The 25,200-nt window shown below is 38.8% G+C and overlaps 1 protein-coding gene across 3 annotated transcripts in view; it reads left to right on the top strand.

Annotated features, from left to right (window-relative positions):
- PLPP1 (phospholipid phosphatase 1) overlaps positions 1 to 25,200 on the top strand; it is a 109,341-nt gene that overhangs the window by 57,552 nt on the left and 26,589 nt on the right. For 2 of the 3 annotated variants that reach the window (XR_004429829.1, XM_033179576.1), the window contains 2 exons: positions 425 to 576; positions 7,925 to 8,205. Coding sequence is in view for 2 of the 3 variants with exons in the window: in XM_033179576.1 (XP_033035467.1) it covers positions 425 to 576; positions 7,925 to 8,205 (433 nt within the window). In the remaining variant the exon portion in view is untranslated. The remainder of the gene's footprint in view (positions 1 to 424; positions 577 to 7,924; positions 8,206 to 25,200) is intronic. The other variant, XM_033179575.1, reaches the window with a different exon arrangement.

Genomic DNA, 25,200 nt, shown 5'->3' with positions numbered 1-25,200 from the left:
TGACAATGACCTGTCCAAATGTGGAATGCTAAAATGTTTTCTTTTTGGAAGCAAAGCCCATGAAAAATTGGTTTTGAAGTAGTGTTAGAAACCTGGCAATTAAATGACAACAAGAACGTGAGAAGAGATTTTCCCAAAATCCGTTTAGTGTGTTTGGACAGAAACAAAGGAAAGATAACTCTTTGTTAAATTGGTTAATAGAGGATTTGAATGCTTTGTTTGCTGTAGACAAAACATCTTTATCTTAAAACTGTAATCTTTCCAACTTCTGTTGCATGCATTGCTGCATTTCCTTTTTTACATGTGCTCTCACTTATTTTCATGGCAAATGCATTTTTAAACAGAGTCTCTGGGATAATTATTGACATTAATTAGTTTTGGTATTTCTTTTTTAATGATATTTTCATTTATTCCCTTTTGCTAGCTGGATTGCCTTTTGCAATTCTTACTTCAAGGCATACCCCCTTCCAACGAGGAGTATTCTGTAATGATGAGTCCATCAAGTACCCTTACAAAGAAGACACCATACCTTATGCGTTATTAGGTGGAATAATCATTCCATTCAGTATTATCGTTGTAAGTTAAATCCACTTTTCCAAGTTTATAACTATTGGGCACTTGGCTTAATTTTCTGTTATTCTTTTAATGCTTAAATGTATAACCTTCCAAAAACAATGTGTGCTTTTTTAACCTTTAATTGATGGTTTATTTGATCAAGATAATCTCAGCTATTTTAAGTGGAGTCAAAAAATAACAGTGTGTAATTATAAGAGCCAGGCACGGTGACATGCCTGTAGTCCCAGCTACTCAAGAGGCTGAGGCTGGAGGATTGCTTGAGTCTCCCAGTTGAAGACTATAGTATGTAGTGATCACATCTGTGAATAGCCATTATACTCCAGCCCAGACAACACTTCAACATCCCATCTTAAAAAAAACAGAAAAAAAAAAATGAAAAGAACCTTGCTGGATATGTATAGATTTTATGCTAATCTTTTCCATGTCACTGTGATTGTTAGAACTCTAATTTGTTATTGTTTTAATAATCTTGTGATCAATAGTTGAATGTTATAGCAATATGATTCTAGCATACTTTATACATAGGATATCGTTTTATAATTTATTGTAACCGTGTGTATGTACCTACTTTTTTTTTTTTTTTTTTTTTTTGAGACGGAGTCTCGCTTTGTCGCCCAGGCTGGAGTGCAGTGGCCGGATCTCAGCTCACTGCAAGCTCCGCCTCCCGGGTTTACGCCATTCTCCCACCTCAGCCTCCCGAGTAGCTGGGACTACAGGTGCCCACCACCTCGCCTGGCTAGTTTTTTGTATTTTTTAGTAGAGACGGGGTTTCACCGTATTAGCCAGGATGGTCTCGATCTCCTGACCTTGTGATCCGCCCGTCTCGGCCTCCCAAAGTGCTGGGATTATAGGCTTGAGCCACCGCGCCCCGGCTGTACCTACTGTTTTTGACTCTCCCTCTGTACTGAGTTCTAGAAAAGAAAAATTGCTAAGTGATGTTAAAACTTTATATAATGCATGCTTACTTTAAATAATTTTTAGATAATATACACAGGAGAGAAAAGCTATAGTTCTATATATGATTAGTAGTGAATATGAAAGAATTTTTACTGGTACTGAATGCAAGACTGAGTCTTAAACTAAAATAGTAACTGTTGTTTTCCAGTATTTCAGGTAGAAATGCTTAAAGAATGTGTCTAGAAATAAGACTATTGACAGGACTACATGATTTTTATAATCTCGACTAAAATTCTGTAACTTAACAGTTTTGTGCTCCGTAACTTGTAATTTTGTGTGTCCAGCATGCTTCCACTGCATAGCTCTGCTCACCATAGCTTGTGACTTTAGAAACAAGATTTATGTTAGTTAAAAGCAGAAGGCTGGGTGCGGTGACTCAAGCCTGTAATCCCAGCACTTTGGGAGGCGAGGCGGGCGGATCACCTGAGGTCAGGAGTGCGAGACCAGCCTGGTCAACCTGGCGAAACCCCACCTCTACTAAAAATACAAAAATTAGCTGGGTGTGGTGACACACACCTGTAATCCCAGCTATTCAGGAGGCTGAAGCAGGAGAATCACTTGAACCTAGGAGGCGGAGGTTGCAGTGAGCCGAGATTGCACCATTGTACTCCAGCCTGGGTGACACGATGAGACTCCGTCTGGAAAAAAAAAACAACAAAAAACCAGAAAATATGCTGGATGTGGTGGCTTATGCCTTTAATCCCAGCATTTGGGAGGCCAAGTCGGGAGGATCACTTGAGCCCCAAAGTATGAGACCAACCTGGGTAGCATAGCAAGACCCCTGCCTATATCTACCCCCCCACTCACCCCCGCTTCAAAAAAAAAAAAAGGCCAGGCAGGGTGGGCAGGAGCCTGTAGTCCCAGCTACTCAAAAGGCTGAAGCAGGAGGATCCCTTGAGCTCAGGAAGTTGAGGCTGCAGTGAACCATGATTGCACCACGGCATTCCAGCTTGGGCAACAGAGTGAGACCCTCTCTCAAACACACACACACACACACACACAGACAGATTTTTTTTTTTTTTTAATTAAAAAAAATATATAGTTGTATCCAGGAGATAGGCCAAAGATGACAGCATGTATATCATGTCTGTTTTTGGAGTTTATTTTAAAAAAAGAAAAACTTCTTAATTTAGAAATGTCTTAAGAATGATCATAATACTTTATTAGCACTGAAAGTTAACTTGTAATTTGTGGTGCATAATTAATAAAACAAAACCTTTGCTATACAGATACTTGTTTTATAAGACTGTGAGCTCCTTGAAAGCAGAGATGATATCTTGTTCATCTTCGTGTCCTCACCGCCTGGCATGGAGCCCAGCATGTTCTAGGTGCCTGAATGAAACTGTATGAAGAAAACTATAGAGTAATTACACAGTAATGTTGGTGACTCTCCCGAAGTACGGGGAAGTTTTAAGAAATCAGGTATTCTTTTAATCTAGACAAATTTTTACACTGAATTTTTACTGCTAAAAGAAAGCCAAGTCTATAATTCTTCCATTAAGGAGGGAGTAGGGTCTTTTTTAAAAAAGTATATATGTTTCTGAGTGATTGCTAAGCAATTAAATATGACATTTTTAGTAGGACTTTTAGTTGCAAATAGCCAATTTCAGACAGGATTCAAATATTCAAATAAACAGTACTAGAAATAGACCTGTCTTTCAATTCTGCCTTTATTTTTTGGTCTCAGTAAAAAGGATGCTATGCAAGCAGAACTACAGGAATTTGCTCTAGCCTGGAGGGCTGCAGTAGAACAGGCCACTGATTCCTGGGCACTGTGTTGATGTGCACGGCCTATACAGGGCTTGACAAAATGCTTAGTTAGCAAAAACTCATGAATTATATTTCATTAACTTGGAATTCTTTGCTATTTCTTTTCTTTTCTTTCTTTCTTTTTTTTGAGACAGAGTCTCGCTGTGTTGCCTGGGCTGGAGTGCAGTGGCGCGATCTTGGCTCACTGCAAACTCTGACTCCTGGGTTCAAGTGATTCTCTTGCCTCAGCCTCCCAAGTGGCTGGGATTACAGGTGCCCGCCACCACACCCAGCTGATTTTTGTATTTTTAGTAAAGATGGGGTTTCGCTATGTTGGCCAGGATAGTCTTGAGCTCCTGACCTCATGATCCACCCGCCTCAGCCTCCTAAAGTGCTGGGATTACAGGTGTGAGCCACTGCGCCCGGCCTATTCTTTACTCTCTCAACCTGTGAGAAAGTTATCTTTACATTTAATAAAATGGCAAGTAAATTAATAGATGAGTACAGACTGCTTTAAAAAGAACAGATTGTTTAAACGTACTGTTATTCATCTCTACAGTATCACTGAAAACAAACACTGCTTAGGGCAGTGGTTTTATGTATGTATGTTTTGATTAATTGATTGACAGACTCTTTGTCACCCAGGCTTGGAGTGCAGTGGTGTGATCAGAGCTCACTGCAGCCTCGACCTCCTGGGCTTAAGTGATCCTCCTGCTTCAGCCACCTGAGGAGCTGGGACCACAGGCGTGCACCACCACAACCGGCTAATTACATTTTTTTTTTTAAGAGATACGATCTCTCTGTGTTGCGCAGGCTTATGTCTCAAACTCCTGGGTTCAAGCAACCCTCCTGCCTCAACATCCCGAAGTGCTGGGATTATAGGTGTAAGCCATCATGCCCAGCCTTATGTGCTAAATTAACATAATTCTATTTTATTCATTAACTCAGCCTCTTTCAGGCAATGCTTAGTTAGACTTGTATACATTTAACTTTGTTTACTAGAAAGTAAATCATTTATTTTAAAAAATCGCCATGATTAAGACTGCACACCAGGGCCTTGACATGAGTTGCAAATGATTCATTAATAAATGAGTGATTGAGGGAACCTGGCCGGTAGAGAACCAGGATTATTATAGTTTCTTGGAAGACATGGGATAATTTCAATAAGGAGGAAGTGGTCAGTGAAGTCAAATATACTGAGAAGTTAAAGTAAGTGAGAGTTGATAAAAATCTGTTTGATCTGGCTGGGCGCAGTGGCTCACTCCTGTAATCCCAGCACTTTGGGAGGCCGAGGTGGGTGGATCACAAAGTCAGGAGTTCAAGACCAGCCTGGTCAAGATGGTGAAACCTCTTCTCTACTAAAAAGACAAAAAATAGCTGGGCGCAGTGGTGGACACCTGTAATCCCAGCTACACAGGAGGCTGGATCAGGAGAATCGCTTGAACCTGGGAGGCAGAGGTTGCAGTGAGCCGAGATTGTGCCACTGCACTCTAGCCTGGGCAACAGCAAGACTCCGTCTCAAAAAAAAAAAAAAAGAAAGAAAATCTGTTTGATCTGATGAGACAATTTTGTCTTTTGTGAAAAAATCAGTAGAATAAAGGAAATGGAAGTGGTTAGAGATATTTAGGAGGGAGAAGATCTGGAGATGTGCCATTGATTGTAGACTGTTCTTTTGGGAAGATGGGCCCTGAATGAAAGACACAAAATCATAGAGACAGTGTAGAAACATAAAACTATCTTGGTTGATGGAGATTTAAAGGGGATGGTAAGAGAATACTATAGGAGACAGGTTTAAAATGGTTGAATCACTCTGATTTAGATAATTATTAGCTTTGAACTTCAGAAGTATTGTTTTACTCCTCCAAACATTATTTTTATTTCTTTGATAATTTATCATATCCTAGAATCTAAGTAAATAATGCATTATAAATAATCTCAGTTTTAGGATTAGGCCACACTTAGCTGTTGACTTCATGAAAGGTTAAGAATTGGCATAAATGGCTCAAATGTCAGGATAAGGAATTGAAATGAAACAAAAGAATATGGCTATCTTGTGTGGATCAAATGGGCAGACGCATCTCTGCATTTAATTCAGAAGAATTAATTTAGAACTCCTCTATTGTCTGCTTCTCTCAGTGATGTAAGTTAACCTAGCATTTGCTGGCTTTAGAGACTTCCCTGCATTCCCAGTATTAATGGTTAAGTTTCAGCTTACACTGCTTCTGAAGATCAGCTTTTAATCTTGCCCAGTATTCTGAATATTCCTAGCAAACTCATTTTCTGTCATCACTGGCAAGAGCCAGGATTTGGGTGGCCATAAACTATGATGATTATGACTAGGAAGACTCACAAAACATACTACCTGCTTTTGGAAAATAGTTGAGTGCCAGCTGATAGCTGAGATGTGGAAGAACAGCTGATACCTGAGATGTGGAAGTTTCAACTGCTAAAACTGTGGTTGATTAATATACTTGATATGTTTTCAGGAATCAAAGATTAATTCCAAAATGACATGTTAGATAAGTTCTTTCTGGCTACTAATCTGTGAGGAAATACTGGGACCCCTTCCTGGCCTAAGGAGGCAATGTATACAGAAATGGAAAGGGCTCTTCTGTTGGCAATCAGAGATAACCCTAAGCAAAATTGTAAAGGAATGGCATTCCTGGAAGTACGTATAGTTTTCCTCTCCTGTGACCTGTTCTCAGAAAAGAATCTGATTAATTCATTCACATTAAGGACTATAATTAGAACTGTATTTTTATGGGGCTTAATGTGTAAACTAAGGGCATTTGCTGTTTACCCAAGGCAGTACCTTCCACTAAAATTTATTGACCACCTACTTTGTTTAGGTCACTCTGGTGATAGGAGGTTTCTGTTCAGCAATTAAGAAATCCTCCTTACCTTGTAGAGTTCAGAGTCTCATTGTCAAAGTTATAACATTCTAATTATGGAACTCTAGGAGTCACTGAGCCAGAATAAGGAAAGGATTTTAGCTATCAGATTCTTGAAATCCCTTTCAGGAAGCAACCATTTATTTTACTTATGGTAAGACTTACCCTGAAGATGGTTGATCCTCATTAAATGGAAATGTTTGAATGCTTTGTAAAATTGTTTATATAAATTTAAGGTGAAGCAGAGAAACTAGTAATGTATTTCAAGTCAAGCTTTGCTACTTATATTCTCTCCACACAGATTGGCAAACCCACTGTTCAGACTATTCTGTGTTTAAGTGGTTTTTTTTTTGTTGTTGTTGTTGTTTTTAATTATTATTTTTTTGAGATGGTCGCGCCGAGGCTGGAGTGCAGTGGCGCCATCGCAGCTCACTGCAGCCTCCACCTCCCGGGTTCAAGCGATTCTCCCGCCTCAGTCTCCCGAGTAGCTGGGGATTATAGGCGCCTGCCACCACTCCTGGCTAATTTTTGGTATTTTTAGTAGATACGGGGTTTCACCATATCGGCCAGGCTGGTCTGGAACTCCTGACCTCAAATGATTCACCCCCCTCTGCCTCCCAAAGTGCTGGGATTACAGGAGTTGAGCCACAGTGCCTGGCCTTAGCTGTTTATTTTGGTCTCAGGTATCTAGAGCCTTACTGTCTTTTTTAATAGCAAATGTTACTATTTATAATGTTGCCATTCAGTATTCTTTGAATTCTCAGGATACTGGTTTGTTAACTTGTAAAGCATCAGAAACCTTTTTATACTTTTAAATTAGTGACTAAGAGTCCCGTCCCACCCCTTGGGCCTCCAGCAGAGGTCACCTGGAAGGCAGGACTGGTATATCCTGTTAGCTAAATCCCTGCCCTCTGTATCCTCTAGCAATCCTCCCTGAAATGATTTTACCCTTTTTAATATGATGGATGTCTTTGATTCAAGGGAATATTTGAGAAAAATGAAGACTCTGTCAGATAAAAGTACTTATACACAGGAGTTTCTGATTGGGGAAGTATGTATGTATGTATGTATGTATGTATGTATGTATGTATGTATTTATCGAGATAGAGTCTTGCTCTTGTTGCCCAAGCTGGAGTGCAATGGCACAATCTCGGCTCGCTGCAAGCTCCGCCTCCCAGGTTCAAGCGATTCTCTTGCCTTAGCCTCCCAAGTAGCTGGGATTACAGGCACCTTCTTCCATGCCTGGCTGTTTTTTTGTAATTTTTGTAGAGACAGGGTTTACCATGTTGGCCAGGCTGGTCTCGAACTCCTGACTTCGGGTGATCCACCTACCTTGGGCTCCCAAAGTGCTGGGATTACAGGCATGAGCCACCACACCCAGCCGGAAGTTTGTTTTTTGGACAAGCCATAGTTTTTGTCCTCCAGGATATATCTGTGTCTACTTTTTAAAGCTCTCTTTATTTGAATACAAGAAAAAAAATACGATCTTGTTATTTTAGGTAAGCAATGATATGTTTTTGGTCCAGCCATGGCTTTGTAAATAATGTTCACCATTGATACGACACCTTTTTTGTGGTTTAGAATTGGATATCCGAAGTTGACTCTCCATTGTAAAGAAAAAAGGCGCTGGGACAGTTTTTAAAACAAAGATCTTTTTGTGATTTACCATTTCCTTCTTCCCCACTATGTTTCGTTTTGTTTAAAGTGCCTGCTTGCTACTTTAACATGTTATTTTTCTGTTTCTTTTTCAGATTATTCTTGGAGAAACCCTGTCTGTTTACTGTAACCTTTTGCACTCAAATTCCTTTATCAGGAATAACTACATAGCCACTATTTACAAAGCCATTGGAACCTTTTTATTTGGTGCAGCTGCTAGTCAGTCCCTGACTGACATTGCCAAGTATTCAATAGGCAGATTGCGGCCTCACTTCTTGGATGTTTGTGATCCAGATTGGTCAAAAATCAACTGCAGCGATGGTTACATTGAAAACTACATATGTCGAGGGAATGCAGAAAAAGTTAAGGAAGGCAGGTGAGTGTTAAATCGCTAATGCTTGTTTAATCTTGTATATTCTTGGAATAGAAGGTTTCAGTGACTGGAAGATAAGCCATGCACTGGCTTAAAAAGAGAAGTTAGTGTTATCACTGGGAGGTGAATTTTGATCTTGTTTGAATTGTTCTCTCTCTTCATGCCTTATTCCTTTTTTATTGCTGTCTTCCATTTAAGAGTATTTTACTGCAGTTCTTTCTTTCATCGCCAGCATATAAGAATGTTAAATGAACCTTATAGATCATTTAGAGTCAGCAAACTTTTTCTTAAGATGCCAGATAGCAAATATATATATATATATTTTTTTTTTTTTACATTTTTATATTATTATTTTGTAGAAACTAGGTCTCACTATGTTGCCCAGGCTAGTGTCAAACTCCTGGGCTCAAGTGATCCTTCCACCTTGGCCTCCCAAAGTGCTGGGGTTGCAGGCATGAGCCACCACACCCAGCCAATAGTAAATATTTTAGGCTCTGTGGGCCATATAGTCTCTTTCCCAACTATGGAACTCTGCTGGTTAATAGCAAGAAAGCAGCCATAGACAATACTTAAATGAATAATGTGGCTATGTTCCAATAAACTTTACAAAAACAGCAACTGCCCCAGGGTTCATAGTTTGCTGAACCCTGATCTAGTCCCACCATTATTTATGAAGCTCTGCTAGATCTTAGTATTCTTAGATTATTATTATTTTTTAGATTTTTTTTTTTTTAATAAGGTAACTTGGTTCAGATTGTGACAGCTCTAGCTCATCAGGTTGCCATCTTATAACACCCTTTTTGGGCTCCTTTCTGCATGCTGGGGCACCATTCGACATGAATGAAATAGAATGTTTAGAACTCAGAAGATCCAACTTTTTAAATTTATAGATGAGGTAAAAATGGAGGACTAAGAACACTAAGTAAAGCCACTAATTAGTAGCAGAGCCAACTCCTCATCTCAAGTTTCAAAATTGTCAGCCTTTTTATATATTAAGTTTACTTTCCTTTAATTGTTCAAAGTACAAATACTTTCTTGGGTAAAACATCTTTGTTTGATTTTTTTAGATACGATTTCCAGATAGTTCATTGTCTTTGTTGGTTTTCTTATAAGCAACGTGGGCCTGGCTAGTAGCTTCAATTTTTTTTTTTGAGACGGAGTCTTGCTCTGTCACCCAGGCTGGAGTGTAGTGGCACCATCTCGGCTCACTGCAGCCTCTGCCTCCTGGGTTCAAGTGATTGTCCTGCCTCAGCCTCCTGAGTAGCTGGGACTACAGGCACGCGCCACCATGTCTTGCTAATTTTTGTATTTTTAGTAGAGATGGGGTTTTACCATGTTTTCCAGGCTGTTCTCAAACTCCTGACCTTAGGTGATCCACCTACCTTGGGCTTCCAAAGTGCGGAAATTATAGGCATGAGCCACAGTGCCCGGCCAGTAGCTTCAATTTTTTGTATTTAGTGGGGATGAAAAAAATTCTTATTTAACTAGAGTATACTATGCTATTTGCTTGGGGGTTAGCAGTGAACCAGACATCTCTGGTCCCCATCTTCATGGACCTTAGTCTGACAGGGAAGATTTACATTAAACAGATGATGAGAATGGAAGAGAACTTGCTTGATGATAATGAGGTCAAAGAAGAGAAAGATCAAGCTGTTAAATGGCAAGCTTTGAGGTGTTGAGGAGGACTGATATGGGTGTAAAGTCTTAATGAAGGAGGGAAAAGTGACTGAAGAGATAGACAGTTGAGAAATAGTTGGTAGAAGGTGATATTGTTGATTTGAGCTTAGGTGTACTAGCATTTTTGTAAGAGGGGTAGAGGAAGCATGGTCCAGAAATGACTTTGATGAATGATAAAATCACCAACATCAATACTGGACTTGTAAGGTGTATGGGCTGTGGAAATCTCATTCCCTGCAGGGGCGAGCAGTATCCTAGGGAAAGCTTCTTTGATTGAATGACTAGAAGGTACAGAGAGCCTTCAGGGAACAGTTTGGAGACACAGAGAAAGGTAGAGGAATTTAACAGTAGAGCCAGAATTCTAGAGTGTTCAGTGGAGGAGTAGGAACAAAGGGGATGAACAAATGCCTTGGGTGGAGGAGAGGAAGCCTATTGAAAATGAGACTGAAATTTAGAACAAACTATAAAGAAGAACAAATCGCTGGGTAAAAACATACCATGTAAAACAAAATCTGATACAAGCTTATCCGACCTGTGGCCCACATGTTACCCAGGATGGCTTTGAGACGGAGACACAAATTCGTAAACTTTCTTAAAACATTATGATTTTTGTTTGTTTGTTTATCATCAGCTATTGTTAGTGCATTTTATGCTTGGCCGAAGACGGTTCTTCTTCCAGTATGATGCAGGGAAGCCAAAAGATTGGACACCCCAATTTAATAGAATAAAATTATCATGATTTCTTCTTCCATCTATAGCTTAACCATATAGCCTTTGAAAAATGCCATACATATTAATGAATGCAATGATAAAACCGGCTATAGGATTACGGCTGGTGTGGTGGCTCATGCCTGCAATCCCAGCACTTTGGGAGGCAGAGGTGGGCAGATCACTTGATGTCAGGAGTTCAAGACCAGTCTGGCTAACATGGTGAAACCCTGTCTCTACTAAAAATACAAAAAGTAGCCAGGCATGGTGGCTGCATGCCTGTAATCCCAGCTACTTGGGAGGCTGAGGCAGGAGAATCGCTTGAACCCGGGAGAGGAGGTTGCAGTGAGCAAAGATAGTGCCACTGCACTCCATCCTGGGCCACAGAGCAAGACTCCGTCTCAAAAAAAAAAAAAAAAAAAAAAAATCTATGCCTTCACAGATCTAGCTTTAGGGCTGAGGCAGGAGAATCTCTTGAAGCCGGGAGGCAGAGGTTGCAGTGAGCAGAGATTGCGCCACTGCACTCCAGCCTGTGTGACAGGGTGAGACTCCATTTCAAAAAACAACAACAACAAAAAACCACCCCCAACACACAAAAAAACACTTACGGGATTTAAATCACAAAGGAAAAAATAGAATAGATACTAGTTGAAATACTCCTTTAAATAGCTTTTTTGAGGTATAATTCACATAACATAAAATTTGGCCATTTTAAGTGTACAATTGAATAAACTGAATAAATTGTATTTGTAAAGTTATTTACCATTACAGTCAAGTTTTCAGATATTTGAAAAGCTTGTCCCTGAGTGTTTACAGTCAATTCACACTCCCATCTGCAAACCCAGGGTCAAGTTTCTGCCCCTATAGTTTTGTGTTTTCTAGAATATTATATAAAAGGAATCATACAGTGAGTACTTTGTTGTGTCTGCCTTCTTTCACTTAACATGTTAGTTTTGTAATTCATCCATGTTGTTCCTTTTTCTCCCCCTGAGGTATATTGGATTGTATGGATATAACACAGTTTACTTATCCATTCATACAAATATTGATGGACATTTGGGTTGTCTCCAAGTTTTGGCTTTTAAAAATAAAGCTGTTTTGGCCAGGTGCGGTGGCTCACGCCTGTAATGCCAGCACTTTGGGAGGCCAAGGCCGGGTGGATCACTTGAGGTCAGGATTTCAAGACCAGCCTGGCCAACATGGTGAAACCCTGTCTCTACTAAAAATACAGAAATTAGCCAGGTGTGGTGGTACACACCTGTAATCCCAGCTACTTGGGAGGCTGAGAGGCTGAGGCACAAGAATCACTTGAACCTGTGAGGTGGATGTTGCAGTTAGCCCAGATCATGCCAGCCTGGGCGACAGAACAAGACTCTTTCTCAAAAAAAGAAAAAAAGCAAAAAACAAGAAAGATGTTCTGAACATTGTGTACCAGTACAGTAATATATACTTTTATTTTTCTTGAACAAATATCTAGGAGTAGAAGTGCTGGACTATATAGCATGTGTGTAGTTACTGTTTTGAGAAACTGCCAGTCTTTTACACAGTGGTTGTACCATTTTGCATTCTCTCCAGCAGTGCATGAGAATCCCAGTTAACTTCACATCCTTGCCATTATTTATTAATGGCCAGTCTTTGTTAATTTAGCCATTCTAGAGGTTTTTGTTATGGTATCTCAGTGTGGTTTTAATTTGTATTTCCTTAATGACCAGTGTTGCTGAACATCTTTTCGTGTGTTTGTCCATTCAGCTATTGTCATTTTTTAAATGTTAACTCTTTTACCCATTAAAAAAAAAATGAGTTGCGTGCCTGAGTTGTTAAGAGTTCTTTATATATTCTGAATAGAAGTCCTTTGTTAGATATGTTTTGAAAATATTTTCTCTCAATCTGTGGCTTGCTATTTATTTTCTTATTTATTTATTTATTTGTTTGTTTGTTCATTTGTTTGAGGGACAGGGTGTTGCTTTGTTTGTTGTCCAGGCTGTTTTTGAACTCCTGTGCTCAAGCGATCCTCTTGCCTCGGCCTTCCAAAGCCAAAGTGCTGGGATTATAAGCATGAACCACCATGCCTAATCAACTTTTTCTTTTCTTTCTTTTCTTTCTTTTTTTTTTTTGAGACGGAGTCTCACTCTGTTACCTAGGCTGGAGTGCAGTGGCACAATCTTGACTCACTGCAACCTCATGCCTCAGCCTCTTGAGTAGTTGGGATTACAGGTGTGTGCCACCACGCCCAGCTAGTTTTTGTATTTTTAGTAGAGATGAGTTTCACCATGTTGGCCAGGCTGGTCTTGAACTCCTGACCTCAAGTGATCTCACCTCAGCCTCCCAAAGTGCTAGGATTACACGTGTCAGCCACTGCTCCTGGCCCAACTTTTCTTTTTCTTTTTTATCTTACTTTAAGTTCTAGGATACAGGTGCAGAACGTGCAAGTTTGTTACATAGGTATATATGTGCCATGGTGGTTTGCTGCACCTATCAACCCGTTCATCTAGTTTTAAAGACACACATGCATTAGGTGTTTGTCCTAATACTCTCCCCCGACCTTACCCCCGCACCCCCTGATAGGCCCCGGCATGTAATGTTCCCCTCCCTCTGTCCATGTGTTCTCATTGTACAACTCCCACTTATGAATGAGAACATGTGGCGTTTGGTTTTCTGTTCCCGTGTTAGTTTGCTGAGAATGATGGTTTCCAGCTTCATGCTTGTCCCTGCAAAAGACATGAACTCATTCTTTTTTATGGCTTTCTTTTCTTTTCTTTTTGTTTTTGTTTTGTTTGTTTGTTTTTTGAGACGGAGTCTTGCTGTGTCCACCAGGCTGGAGTGTAGTGGCGTGATCTCGGCTCACTGCAAGCTCCGCCTCCCAGGTTCATGCCATTCTCCTGCCTCAGCCTCCCGAGTAGCTGGGACTACAGGTCATGCCCGGCTAATTTTTTGTATTTTTTTTTAATAGAGACGGGGTTTCACCATGTTAGCCAGGATGGTCTTGATCTCCTGACCTCGTGATCCGCCCGCCTGGCCTCCAAAAGTGCTGGGATTACAGGCATGAGCCACCGCGCCTGGCCGGCTGCTTTATTTTCTTAATGGTGGTTTTTGAAGCTTAGAAGTTTTACATTTGATGGAATCTAATTTATCATTTTTTTCTTTTATGGTTTGTGCTTTCTGTGTCCTAAGAAATCTTTACTTGCCTCAACCTTCCAGTAAGTTCTTTGTTTATTATTGTGATCCATTTGAATTATTTTTTTGTGTATAATGTGACAAAAAGGGTCAATATCTACTTTTTCTCCATTGAATATCTGGTTGTTCCAACATTATTGACAAAAAAACCCATTTTCACATTGAATTATGTTGGCACTTTTGTTGAAAATGAATTGACCATATACATGTGTGTCTATTTCTGGACACTTAATCTACTTCATTGCTCTGTATGCCTCTCATGTGAATACCATACTGCAACTTTGTAATAGGTTTTAAAATGAGGTGTAATGGGAAAGTTTTAACTTTGTCCTTCTTTTTAAAGCTTGCTTTGTCTATTGTAAGTTCTTTATGTTTTCTTTGAAAGGGCAGAATTTTTATTGAGATTGCTTCAAATATATAGATCAATTTTTGAAGAACTGCCATCTTAATATTGGGGCTTCCAATCTATGAATATGTATCTCTCCATTAACTTAGGTTTTCTTTAGTTTCTCATGCCAGTATTTTTTAGTTTTCAGGGTCTGGGACTTGTATACATTTTGTTAAGTATATTACTAACTTAATGCCATTGTGAGTTTTTTTTAAAATCAATTTCCAATTGTTTTGAGCATGTAGAAGTACAGTTGGTTTTCATATTAATCATGTATCCTGCAATATTGCTAATTTAATTTATTACTTGGAGTAATTTTATAGATTCCTGAAGGTTTTTTGCTTTCCCATTCATGTTGTGTGTGAATAAAGAGAGCTGTACTTCCTTTCTCTTCTATATTGCCTTTGATTTCTTTTCCTTCCCTTATTACACTGGCTAAGACCTCCAATACAAGGTTGAAAGAAGGGGTGAGAGCAGATTGCTTGTCTTCTTCCTGACCTTAGGAAAGAAGCACTCGGCCTTTCACAAATACGTTACCTGTGTTTTTTTTTTTTTTTTTTTGTAGATGCTTTTTGTTAGATTTTTATCATGAATGGGTATTGGATTTTGTGACATGCTTTTTCTGTTTGTTAAGATGGCTATATTGTTTTTCCTCTTTGTTCTCTAATATATTATGTTAGTTTTTTGAATATCAAAGCAACTTTTTATCCCTGGGGTATATACTTCGTCATGGAGTATTATACTTTTTATATTAATTGGTTTGGGTTTGCTAATATTTTGTTAAGGATTTTTACGTCTATGTTCATGAGTTATTGGTCTGTAGTTTTCTTGTAAAGTTTTTGTCTAGCTTTGGTGTCAAAAGTTTCGTATTAAATGTTAGTCAAATTCATCAGTGAAGCCATTTGGGCCTAGAAGTTTATTTGTGGGAAGGTTTTAAGTTTAATTTTATTTTTTTAAACTGAGACAGGGTCTCACTTTGTCACCTAGGCTGGAGTGCAGTGGTGTGATCTTGGCTCACTGAAACCTTGACCTCCTGGCTCAAGTGATCTTCCCATCTTAGCTTCCCGAGTAGCTGAGACTACAGGTGTGCGCCACCACGCCTAGCTAATTTTTGTTGTTGTTGTAGTATTTTTTGTAGTGACAGGGTTTCACCATGTTGCCCAGGCTGGTCTCGAACTCCTAGTCTCAACTGATCTACCCACCTTGGCCTCCCAAAGTGCTGGGACTACAGGCATGAACCACCACTCCCAGCCTATGTTTTAAATTAAAAAAAATATATTTATATTCATTCATTCACTTATTTAATTAATTAGAGATGGGGTCTTGTTCTGTTGTCCAGGCTGGAGTGCAGTGGCCCAGTCATAGCTTATGGTAGCCTTGAACTCCTGAGCTCAAGTGATCCTCCAGCCTGAGGCTCCTACTTAGCTGGGACTAACGTACACGCCTTCAGGCTCGAATAATCTTTGTGGGAAGGTTTTAAATATGATTTCAAGTTTTTAAATAGATATAGAGCTATTCAGGTTATCTGTGTTTTCTCTATGAGCTTTGGTTGTTTGTCTTTTAAGGGATTTGTCCATTTCATGTAAGTTGTCAAATTTATTGGCATCAAGTTTGTCATGTCATTATACTATCTTTGTATTGTTTGTAGGAACTGCAGAGATAGCCCCTCTTACATTCTTACTATTGATAATTTGTGTCTTATGTCTTTTTTTCTTGACTGATCTGGCTAGAAACGTCAATTTTATTAACCTTTTGATTAGTTTCCAGGGTTTCTTTTGATGTCATTGATTTTTATCTATTTTTTTTGTGTTCAGTTTCATTTATTTTTGCTTTGATTTTTATTTACTTTCTCCTTCCTGCTTTTAGTTTTGTTTTCTTTTCTTTTTTCTAGTTTCATAAAGTAGATGCTTAGATTATTAGCTGTGTCACAAATTTTGATATATTGGATCTTTATTTAACTGAAAATATAGTTGATCCTTAAACAATGCAGGGACTGGGGCGCTGACCCCCTGTGCAGTCAAAAATTCACATATAACTTTTGACTCCCCCATAACTTAACTACAAATAGCCTACTGTCGACTGGAAGCCTTAATAATGTAAACAGTCCATTAATGCATATTTTGTATGTCATATTTATTATATACTGTCTTCTTACAATGAAGTGTGGTAGAGAAAATAAAATGAGAAAACCATAATGAAGACAAAATATGTATCTGCCAGTATGTGGAAATGGATCATCCTAAAGGTCTTTATCCTCATTTTCTTCACTGAGTAGGCTGAGGAGGAGAAGGAAGAGGAGAGGTTGGTCTTGTTGTCTCAGGGGTGACAGAGGTAGAAGGGAGGCAGGAAAGGCAGGCATGCTTAATGTAGCTGTTATTGAAGAAAATCTGTATGTAAGTGGACCTGCACAGTTCAAATCTGAATTGTGCAAGGACTAACAATACTTTCTAATTTCCCTTGCATCTTCCTCTTTGATCTATGAGTTATGTAGGGGATTTTTCATTTATCGTTCTGTCATCGATTTCTAATTTAATTTCATTGTGTTTAGAGAACATACTTTATATGATTAGAATTCTTTCAAATTAGTTGACTCCCATCCCTCTGGGCCCCCACATTTTTCACATACAGTCTGTTCTGGAGAATGTTCCCTGTGCATTTGAAGATCTTGTGTATTCTGCTGTTTTCTGGGTGAAGTGTTCTATAGAAATCAATTTGGTCAAGTTGATTTGAGAGTTTACTCAAATCTTATATATCTTTACTGATTTTCTTTTAACCAACATATTTTATGAGTTATTTTTTGGGGAGCTTGAAATCTCTAACTATAATTGTTGAATTGTCTTTTTGTCCTTTCATTTGTGTAAACTTTGTTTTTTTATCTTGTGGCTGTGCTGTTCAATATGTAACACTTACAAGTGTTGGGTTTTTTTTCTTTTTCCTGCTGTATTGCTCCTTTTTCTGTATCAGTGTATTTCTTTGTGTTTAGAAACATTCTTTGTTTTAAAGTCTATTTTGCCTGATATTAATATATAGTCACTCTAGTTCTCTTATGCTTATTGTTTGGGTTATAAATTTTTCTGTAAGTAAAACTTTCAGCTTATTTGAATCTTTGAATTTAAAGTGTATCTTTTAGTAGTCATATCTTGCTTATTCTTTTCAATCCAGACTGAAAAATCTTTGCCCTTTGATCAAAAGTTTAATGTAATTACCAATATGGCTGGATTTTTCTGCCATTTTGCTATGTGTGTGTGTGTGTGTGTGTGTGTGTGTGTGTTTTTGAGACAGGGTCTCCTCTGTTGCCCAGACTGGAGTGTAGTGGAATGATCTTGGCTCACGGCAGCCTCTGCCTCCTGGGTTCAAGCAACTCTCCCACCTCAGCCTCCCGAGTAGCTGGGATTACAGGCATGCACCACCATGCCCAGTTAATTTTTGCATTTTTAGTAGAGACAGGGTTTCACCATGTTGGCCAGTCTGGTCCCGGACTCCTGACCTCAGGTGATCTACCTGCCTTGGCCTCCCTAAGTGCTGGGACTACAGGCATGAGGCACCATGCCCAGCCTTGCTATGTATTTTCTATGTTTCGTCTTTTGTTACTATTCTTCCTATACTGCTTTCCTTTGTATTAAACAATTTTTTTTTTAGTGTAGCAATTTAAATATCCTACTGACACATTATCTGTTTTTTGTTGGTTTCTCTAGGGGTTACAATATACATCTTCATTTATTTATTTAATTTTTTTTAAAGGCTAATACATGACCAAGCTACAGGAAAAAAAGCATATATGTATTAGTTTATTATTTACTTATAACCAAATGAAGAAAGGTGTTTATTTTCAGTGATCATAGATTAACCTGGGAATTAATGATCTCCTTATTTTCTGGCATAAATATCCAAGCTTTTGCATGCTGACCATTTGTTACTCATTTTCATCCTTTTAGCACTCTTGTAACATAGGCATGGACAATAATATTGTCCCACTTTTATGAATAAAGATCTTGAAGCACAGTAAGGATTAGCATTTTGTTTTTGATTCTAGAAACTTAATAAAATGGAGGTGGGACTTCAGTCTCAGGGTGTTGGTTCTCTGTTTTGTACTTTTCCACCAAATGCCATGCCTACATCTCTAATATCTCTTGGATCAACCAACATGTTAATAAATTAGGCAGGAAAACTGTAATCTTTTCTCTCAACCAACGAATTTAAGAAAGTCATTGTGGTGGTAAGAGTGTACCTAAAGTCTAGACAATGTAATGTAAATGAATTTTTTTTTTTTTTTTGAGATGGAGTCTCGCTCTGTCACCCAGGCTGGAGTGTAGTGGTACAATCTTGGCTCACTGCAACCTCCACCTCCCAGGTTCAAGTGATTTTCCTGCCTTAGCATCCCAAGTAGCTGGGACTACAGGCACCTGCCACCACGTCCAGCTAATTTTTGCATTTTTAGTAGAGATGGGGTTTTACCATATTGACCACGCTGGTCTCGAACTCCTGACCTTGTGATCCACCTGCCTCGGCCTCCCAGAGTGCTGGGATTACAGGCATGAGCCCCCTTGCAAATTATTCACACATATATTATTTCTCTGGTTCAGGTACATAAATCTTACTTTGTTTTAGCTCAGAGATTTCTTGTGATATTTCTTATTGATGATATTTTTGTTTCTTGCATAAGCCATTTTGACAAAATATAAAATACATTATTGATTTAAAATGGTATAAAAATATTTTGTGATATATACATGTCATACTCATTCACTCTCTCTTCCTGATGTATATAAATTGGCTGCCATGTACTGTTACTTTGCACTTTTGACCTAAGTATACTTAGGCTTTTTACCTATTTAAAATTTCTACAGCCATCCACATTGCAAATGTCCACTTACAGTCCTGTGTAAGGGTTAGGAAAGCACCCTCTTTAAAAGCAGAATTAATATTTGGATAACTGAAATTGCAGAGCTGTATACATTAAGAGTAATTATTTAGCTTTTTTTTTTTTTTTTTTTTTTTGTCTGAGATGGAGTCTCGCTCTGTCGCCCAGCCTGGAGTGCAGTGGCGTGATCTCTGCTCACTGAAGCTCTACTTCCTGAGTGCAAGCAGTACTCCTGCCTCAGCCTACAGAGTAGCTAGGATTACAGGCCTGCACCACCACGCCCAGCTAATTTTTGTATTTGTAGTAGACTGGGTTTCACCATGTTGGCCAGGCTGGTCTCGAACTCCTGACCTCATGATCTACCCGCCTTAGCCTCCCAAAGTGCTGGGGTTACAGGCATGAGCCACTGCACCAGGCCTTTTTATAGCTTTTAATGATAAGCTCCCTTAGTAAGCTTTGGGGTTCTGAAGCAAGGAGCAAGGAAAATCAAATGTAGAAATGAAGTTTTAGAAAGACTTTGTATCTTCCTAGAAAAATGTAATTTCCATCAGTCTTTCCACAATGAGTCAGTTGTTGCCAGTTTCAGAGCTGTATAATATTGGCATGTAACTGTGGGTATGCATTGCTGTTTTATTGTGGAGTATAGTTTGGCTGGATACATACTTTCCTATTATTTTTCTCTTGAATTTTAAAAGTCAGAAAGCTAAAAATGCAAAAATATCCAGTCTAAGTATTGTCTATAGTTTTTTAGGATTATAGTGTAATCTGCTCTTTTAACTTATTTATCTCCACAGCCTGCCACCATATAAGCTTTTAATTATAAAATTATAATGCTTGACGTTGGGGAGAAAGGAACGTAAGCACCCAAAATGAGTCATTTTTGTTGACTGTATGAATGAGTCAGAGTTACATGTAAGGATGAGAATATCCTCCTACAATTTTGGTTTTTGGTCTTGATTTTTTCCCATTGACTCTCTTTTTTCCCCATCATCTTCTCTTTCCTGCATGTAGCACACTTTTGCGCTCTGTCTGCCATTACTGATATTATAAACCTTTTACTGGACTTCAGTTGTAGTGACCCTTAGGTCTTAAACATAGAACTAAGAGCATAAGTGGACTTTAATAGAATACTTACTAATTTTATTATTTAGAGTTCATAATTTAAAATTAATATACAAGAATTTACTATAAATTAAAAGGTGCTGTATACTTGCAATATTAGAACATCCAGTTATTTAGGACTGCCATTACTAATGCCAGTGAGAATACCATTCCTCTAAGATTTTTGGGGGGAAGAAAAACTAATGAGCCCAGGTAGTTCCCATCTGTAGCTCCCTTCCCAGGCCAAGATTCTCTTTAGGTTCATGGCTCTTAAATTTTAATGGTTCATTAGAGTTATCTGCAGGGTTTATTAAAACAGATTGCTGGGCCACAACCTCAAGTGCCTGATTGAGAAGATTCAGCATGGGGCCTGAGAATCTGTGTTTCTTCTAACAAGTTTCAGATGCTGCCGTTGATCTTGGCACCACAGCTTGAGAACTACTACTTTAGATTACCTGGATTATGAAAACATGACCTTGGATGACATCTACTTCAGGATACAAGGGTTTATATTTACCCTGTTAGGATAAATTTAAGGTCATACACAGCTAGCTAGTCTATTTGTTATTTTTAAAAAATTAAGACCGGGTCTTGCTCTGTAGCCTGGAGAGCAGTAGTACGATCACAGCTCACTACAGCCTTGACCTCCTGGGCACAACCAATCTCCCATTTCAGCCTCCCGAGCAGCTGGGACTATAGGTGCTTGTTGGCATCTATAGGTGCTGTTGGTATAGCCACTATGCCTAGCTAATTTCTGTATTTTTTTTTTTTTTGTAGAGACAGGGTTTCACCATGTTTCCCAGGCTGGTCTCAAACACCTGGGCTCAAGCGATCTGCCTGCCTCGGTGTCCTAAAGTGCCGGGATTACAGGTGTGAACCACCGTGCCCTGCCTAGCTGGTCTATTTGTGATAGTACAGTATAGAAACTATTGGCTGCTTGAAGAGATTTGCTTTTTTTTTTTCCTTTTTTTCTGGCTTTTATTTAAATTGCGTGTGTTTTAGCACAGGCCCAGTGTTTCTGATCCATTCTGAGTAACTCATCTCTGGCTGTATGAATCAGATTTAAATACAGAATTATTTTTGTTTGGATTATGGAAGCCTTATATTGTTCAGATGCTTACTTGCAGTATGTATGATTGAATGTGAGAAATAAATTTCCTTTTTTAAATGCAACCCACATGCAGATAAATAAAGCTGAAGTTTGAGGAAATGCCTTCTATCATAGGAAAACTCATTATAACTAGACTGACTGGCTGGCTCTGGTACTTATGTACCTAGTACAACTGGCTTTACATTTTGAGAGAATGGCTGAAGAAGAATATGGTCTAATTGTAGACATTACTGGGTAAGCTTTTATGACTCCAAAAGATTCATTTGTTAAGGCTTCTATTTCTCATGCATATGAATGTCAGTAACTAGACAGCCCTTTAAATCAGATACCTGTATAGTAATAGCAACATAATGGAATTAAGAAGGGGATGATTTAAAAAGATCCTTCACTTTGTGAGAGGATATTAATTATTATTGTATTTAACAAGAATGTGACTTAAAGGTCAGTACCTCTTTCCAGCTCCCCTGTTCTGAATGTCAGTACCTGACAATTTAGGCTTGTAGGCAAAAAGCGTACTACTTAGTCTCCAGGGAATATGTGAGTAAGAAAACCAATAATAGCCCCTGAGGAGTACAGAAATTTGCTGTACCAGAATGGCACCAACTTTGCCTGGACCAGCTAATTTACTGACCAGTAACCCACTGACCTGTCTGGATCTTGATTTCCTGTGATGTCATTTTCTATTGGACAGACAGAAAAAGCTTTTGTTGATACAGAATTTCTAATGCCACTCTTTTAGGAGAATGAGGTTTGCAGAGACATTATATAATATTATCTAGTAACAGTACTGTTCATTTATATAATAAACTTGGGAGATACTATAGGAGGGAGATATAGGATTGGCTAACTTTTATGTTTGTATTATGTTAATTATTTTTTCTTACATAATATATTGCAACTCAGAAGCAATATTTTGCTTCTGGGCTAATGTTTATAAACTTTTGCATGCAAAGATGGGCAATTTGTAAGACTTTTGGTTTATGGAAGAACAGAAATATTCCTGTAAAAATTGAGAAAATCTTCACATAGGCATTGGGAAATAGAATTCAGACAGCCCCTAAGCCCTTTCGTCTTATGGTTTGTAGTTTGTTATTATGCTACTTACGTTTGTTTTGAGCACGTTTTTAAAAAAATACTTGAATTTTTTTTTTTTTTTTTTTTTTTTTGAGACAGAGTCTTGCTTTGTTGGCCAGGGTAGAGTGCAGTGGCGTGATTTCAGCTCACTGCAACTTCCACCTCCTGGGTTCAAGCGATTCTCCTGCCTCAGCCTCCAGAGAAGTTGGGATTACAGGTGCATGCCACTACACCAGGCTAATTTTTGCATTTTTAGTAGAAGTGGGGTTTCACCATGTTGGACAGGTTGGTCTCGAACTCCTGAACTCAGGTGATCCTCCAGCATCAGCCTCCCAAATTGCTAGGATTTCAGGTGGGAAATGGTGTCTGGCCAAAGACTTGAATTAAAAAAAAATTATAACAGGATACACCTGTACTTAATCATTATGAATATTATTTACTCAGTTAATCTGACTGCCTGTGATCATAATGGAAAAAGGAATTTGAGGCATTTTGCACACACTATTCAAATACTTGCCAGATGTGTTTGGGGGAAGATGCATTAAGTTCTGCTTGTTTAAGCTAATGTACTTTGACACTGCCCAAGATTTCTGACAAAAGAATGACGAGAGGGAAGTTAAACTGGACTTCCTAATGCTCCTCGGTTTTGATGAGGAAGTCCAAATTTCTAACCACTGAAAGGGGAAAATACATCAGGCAGTAAGGTGTCTAAATTAGATAACTTACGTGGCTTGATGTAATTTATTAGTATATAGCATTTAATTACATGATAAAGTATATTCCTTAGTTTTATTAATGTATTTTTATAACTGTCAAAACATAAGTTGTTAAAGTATACTTCTTGTGAAGCCATTTAAACTGATACTCTTGATGCATGTGGGTGGGGGAGAAGGTGAATTTGTTTATGACATTTAAATTTGAAAAGTATAAGGATTTTCTTGGATAATTAAATAAAACTTTATTATTCAATAGTTTAGATTCTACTTTAGCCAAAAAGGAAAAAAATCACATTGAATACCTACTCTATGTTCGATAATGCTGCAGGGTGTTAAGAGTACAACATGAATTAAGATGTGATTTCAATCAGGGAGGATGGGAGTTTACCAGTAATTTTTCTTTTGGTGTACCTTCTGATTTTTTAAAATAATTAACATATCTTATGCAACTAAAAATATACTATCAAACCTATTTAAAACATCATATTCTACCCAGCCTGTCCAGCTTTTGATGTAATTGGGGAAGAAGGTTCAGTAACAGATGATTTTAACATAACAGGTTGGGCTATGATTGGTATCTTCATTGAGTGCTCTTCAGAGAAAGGTGATCCATAAATTCAATCTAGATTTTTAGGAAAGGTTTCTTGGAGGAAACAGGGGCTGAATTGACTCTTAAGTAATAATTACCAAAGAGAGGTGTGGAGCTCATTTCAGGCAGAAGTGTTGAATAAACAGCATGAAACAGATACGTTGGGAACTGTAAGTAGTGTGTTAGGCTGTTTTGCATTGCTCTAAAGGAATATCTGAGACTGGGTAATTAATAAATGAGGTTTATTTTGGCTTATGGTTCTGTAGGCTGTGTAGGCATGGCACCAACATCTGCTTGGCTTCTGGTGAGGGCCTCGGGAAGCTTACAGTCATGGTGGGAGGTGAAGGAGGAAGCAGGCATATCACATGGCATGTGAGCAACAGGGAAAGAGAAGGTCCTAGACTCTTTGAAACAACCAGATCTCATGTGAACTGAGTGAGAACTAGAACTACTCATCACCAAGGGGATGGTGCTAAACCATTCATGAGGGATCCATTCCAGTGATCCAGTACCTCCCGGCTAGGCCCCACCTCCAACATTGGGGATCACATTTCAACATGAGATTTACAGGGGATGCCCATCCAAACTGTATCAAGTATTTTGTTAACTAATGATGGTTCTGGAGCTGTTGGGGCTTAGGAAGAGTGTGTTTACTCTTTGCTCAACAGTTTGTTCTAGTGAAGGACTTGAAGCAGGAGAGTAACAAGCTCATGTTTTTTTCCCTATACTTGTAAAAATTATTCAGCTTTTCACTCTTTAAATATACTAAAATGGGCACCTAAATGTATGATATGACTTGGTTTCTTTTCTCTAACAGCAGAAGGACTTGGGATACTGAAGGAAATGTGACTTTTCTCCCTTTGTCTATTGGGTAGTGGCTCACGCCTGTAATCCCAGCACTTTGGGAGGCCAAGGCGGGCAGATCACGAGGTCAGGAGTTTGAGACCAGCCTGACCAACATGGTGAAACCCCGTCTCTACTAAAAATACAGAAAATTAGCCAGGCATGGTGGTGTGCGCCTGTAATCCCAACTACTCAGGAGGCTGAGGCAGGAGAATCACCTGAACCCAGAAGGCAGAGGTTGCAGTGAGCCGAGATCATGCCACTGCACTCCAGCCTGGGCGACAGAGCAAGACTCTGTCTCAAAAAAAAAAAAAAAAAGGATTTCTCTAAGTGAATTATTGTGGCACTGTGTTAGTCCTCCTGGTAACATGAGCTGTAGTGACACTCAGTGTGGTTTTAATCTGAAAGTAACAGTAGGTGACCTGTCTGGCAGCCTCCTATTGGGCTCTAATAATTTTACATCTGTGTGGGCTTTTGCCTTCTCTTGCCATTGGTGGTGTCTGCTTCAACTCAAATCTAAATTTCTGTATTGGCATAATACTAAAAACCCTTTTATTGATGTCTTGAGCCTTATCTTTCTGTTTTACTATCATGCCTGGCTAATTAAAACACATTTTTTTTTGTAGGGACAGGGTCTCACTGTGTTGCCCAGGCTGATCTCGAACTCCTGGGCTCAAGTGGTCCTCCTCCCTTGGCCTCCCTAAGCACTGGGATTACAGGTGTGAGCTACTGCACCAGCTAAGGCTTATCTTTCTT

Source organism: Trachypithecus francoisi, unplaced genomic scaffold (genome assembly GCF_009764315.1).
Source record: "Trachypithecus francoisi isolate TF-2019V2 unplaced genomic scaffold, Tfra_2.0 Lachesis_group2, whole genome shotgun sequence".
NCBI lineage: Eukaryota > Metazoa > Chordata > Mammalia > Primates > Cercopithecidae > Trachypithecus > Trachypithecus francoisi.
This window is presented reverse-complemented; position numbering and strand designations above follow the sequence as displayed.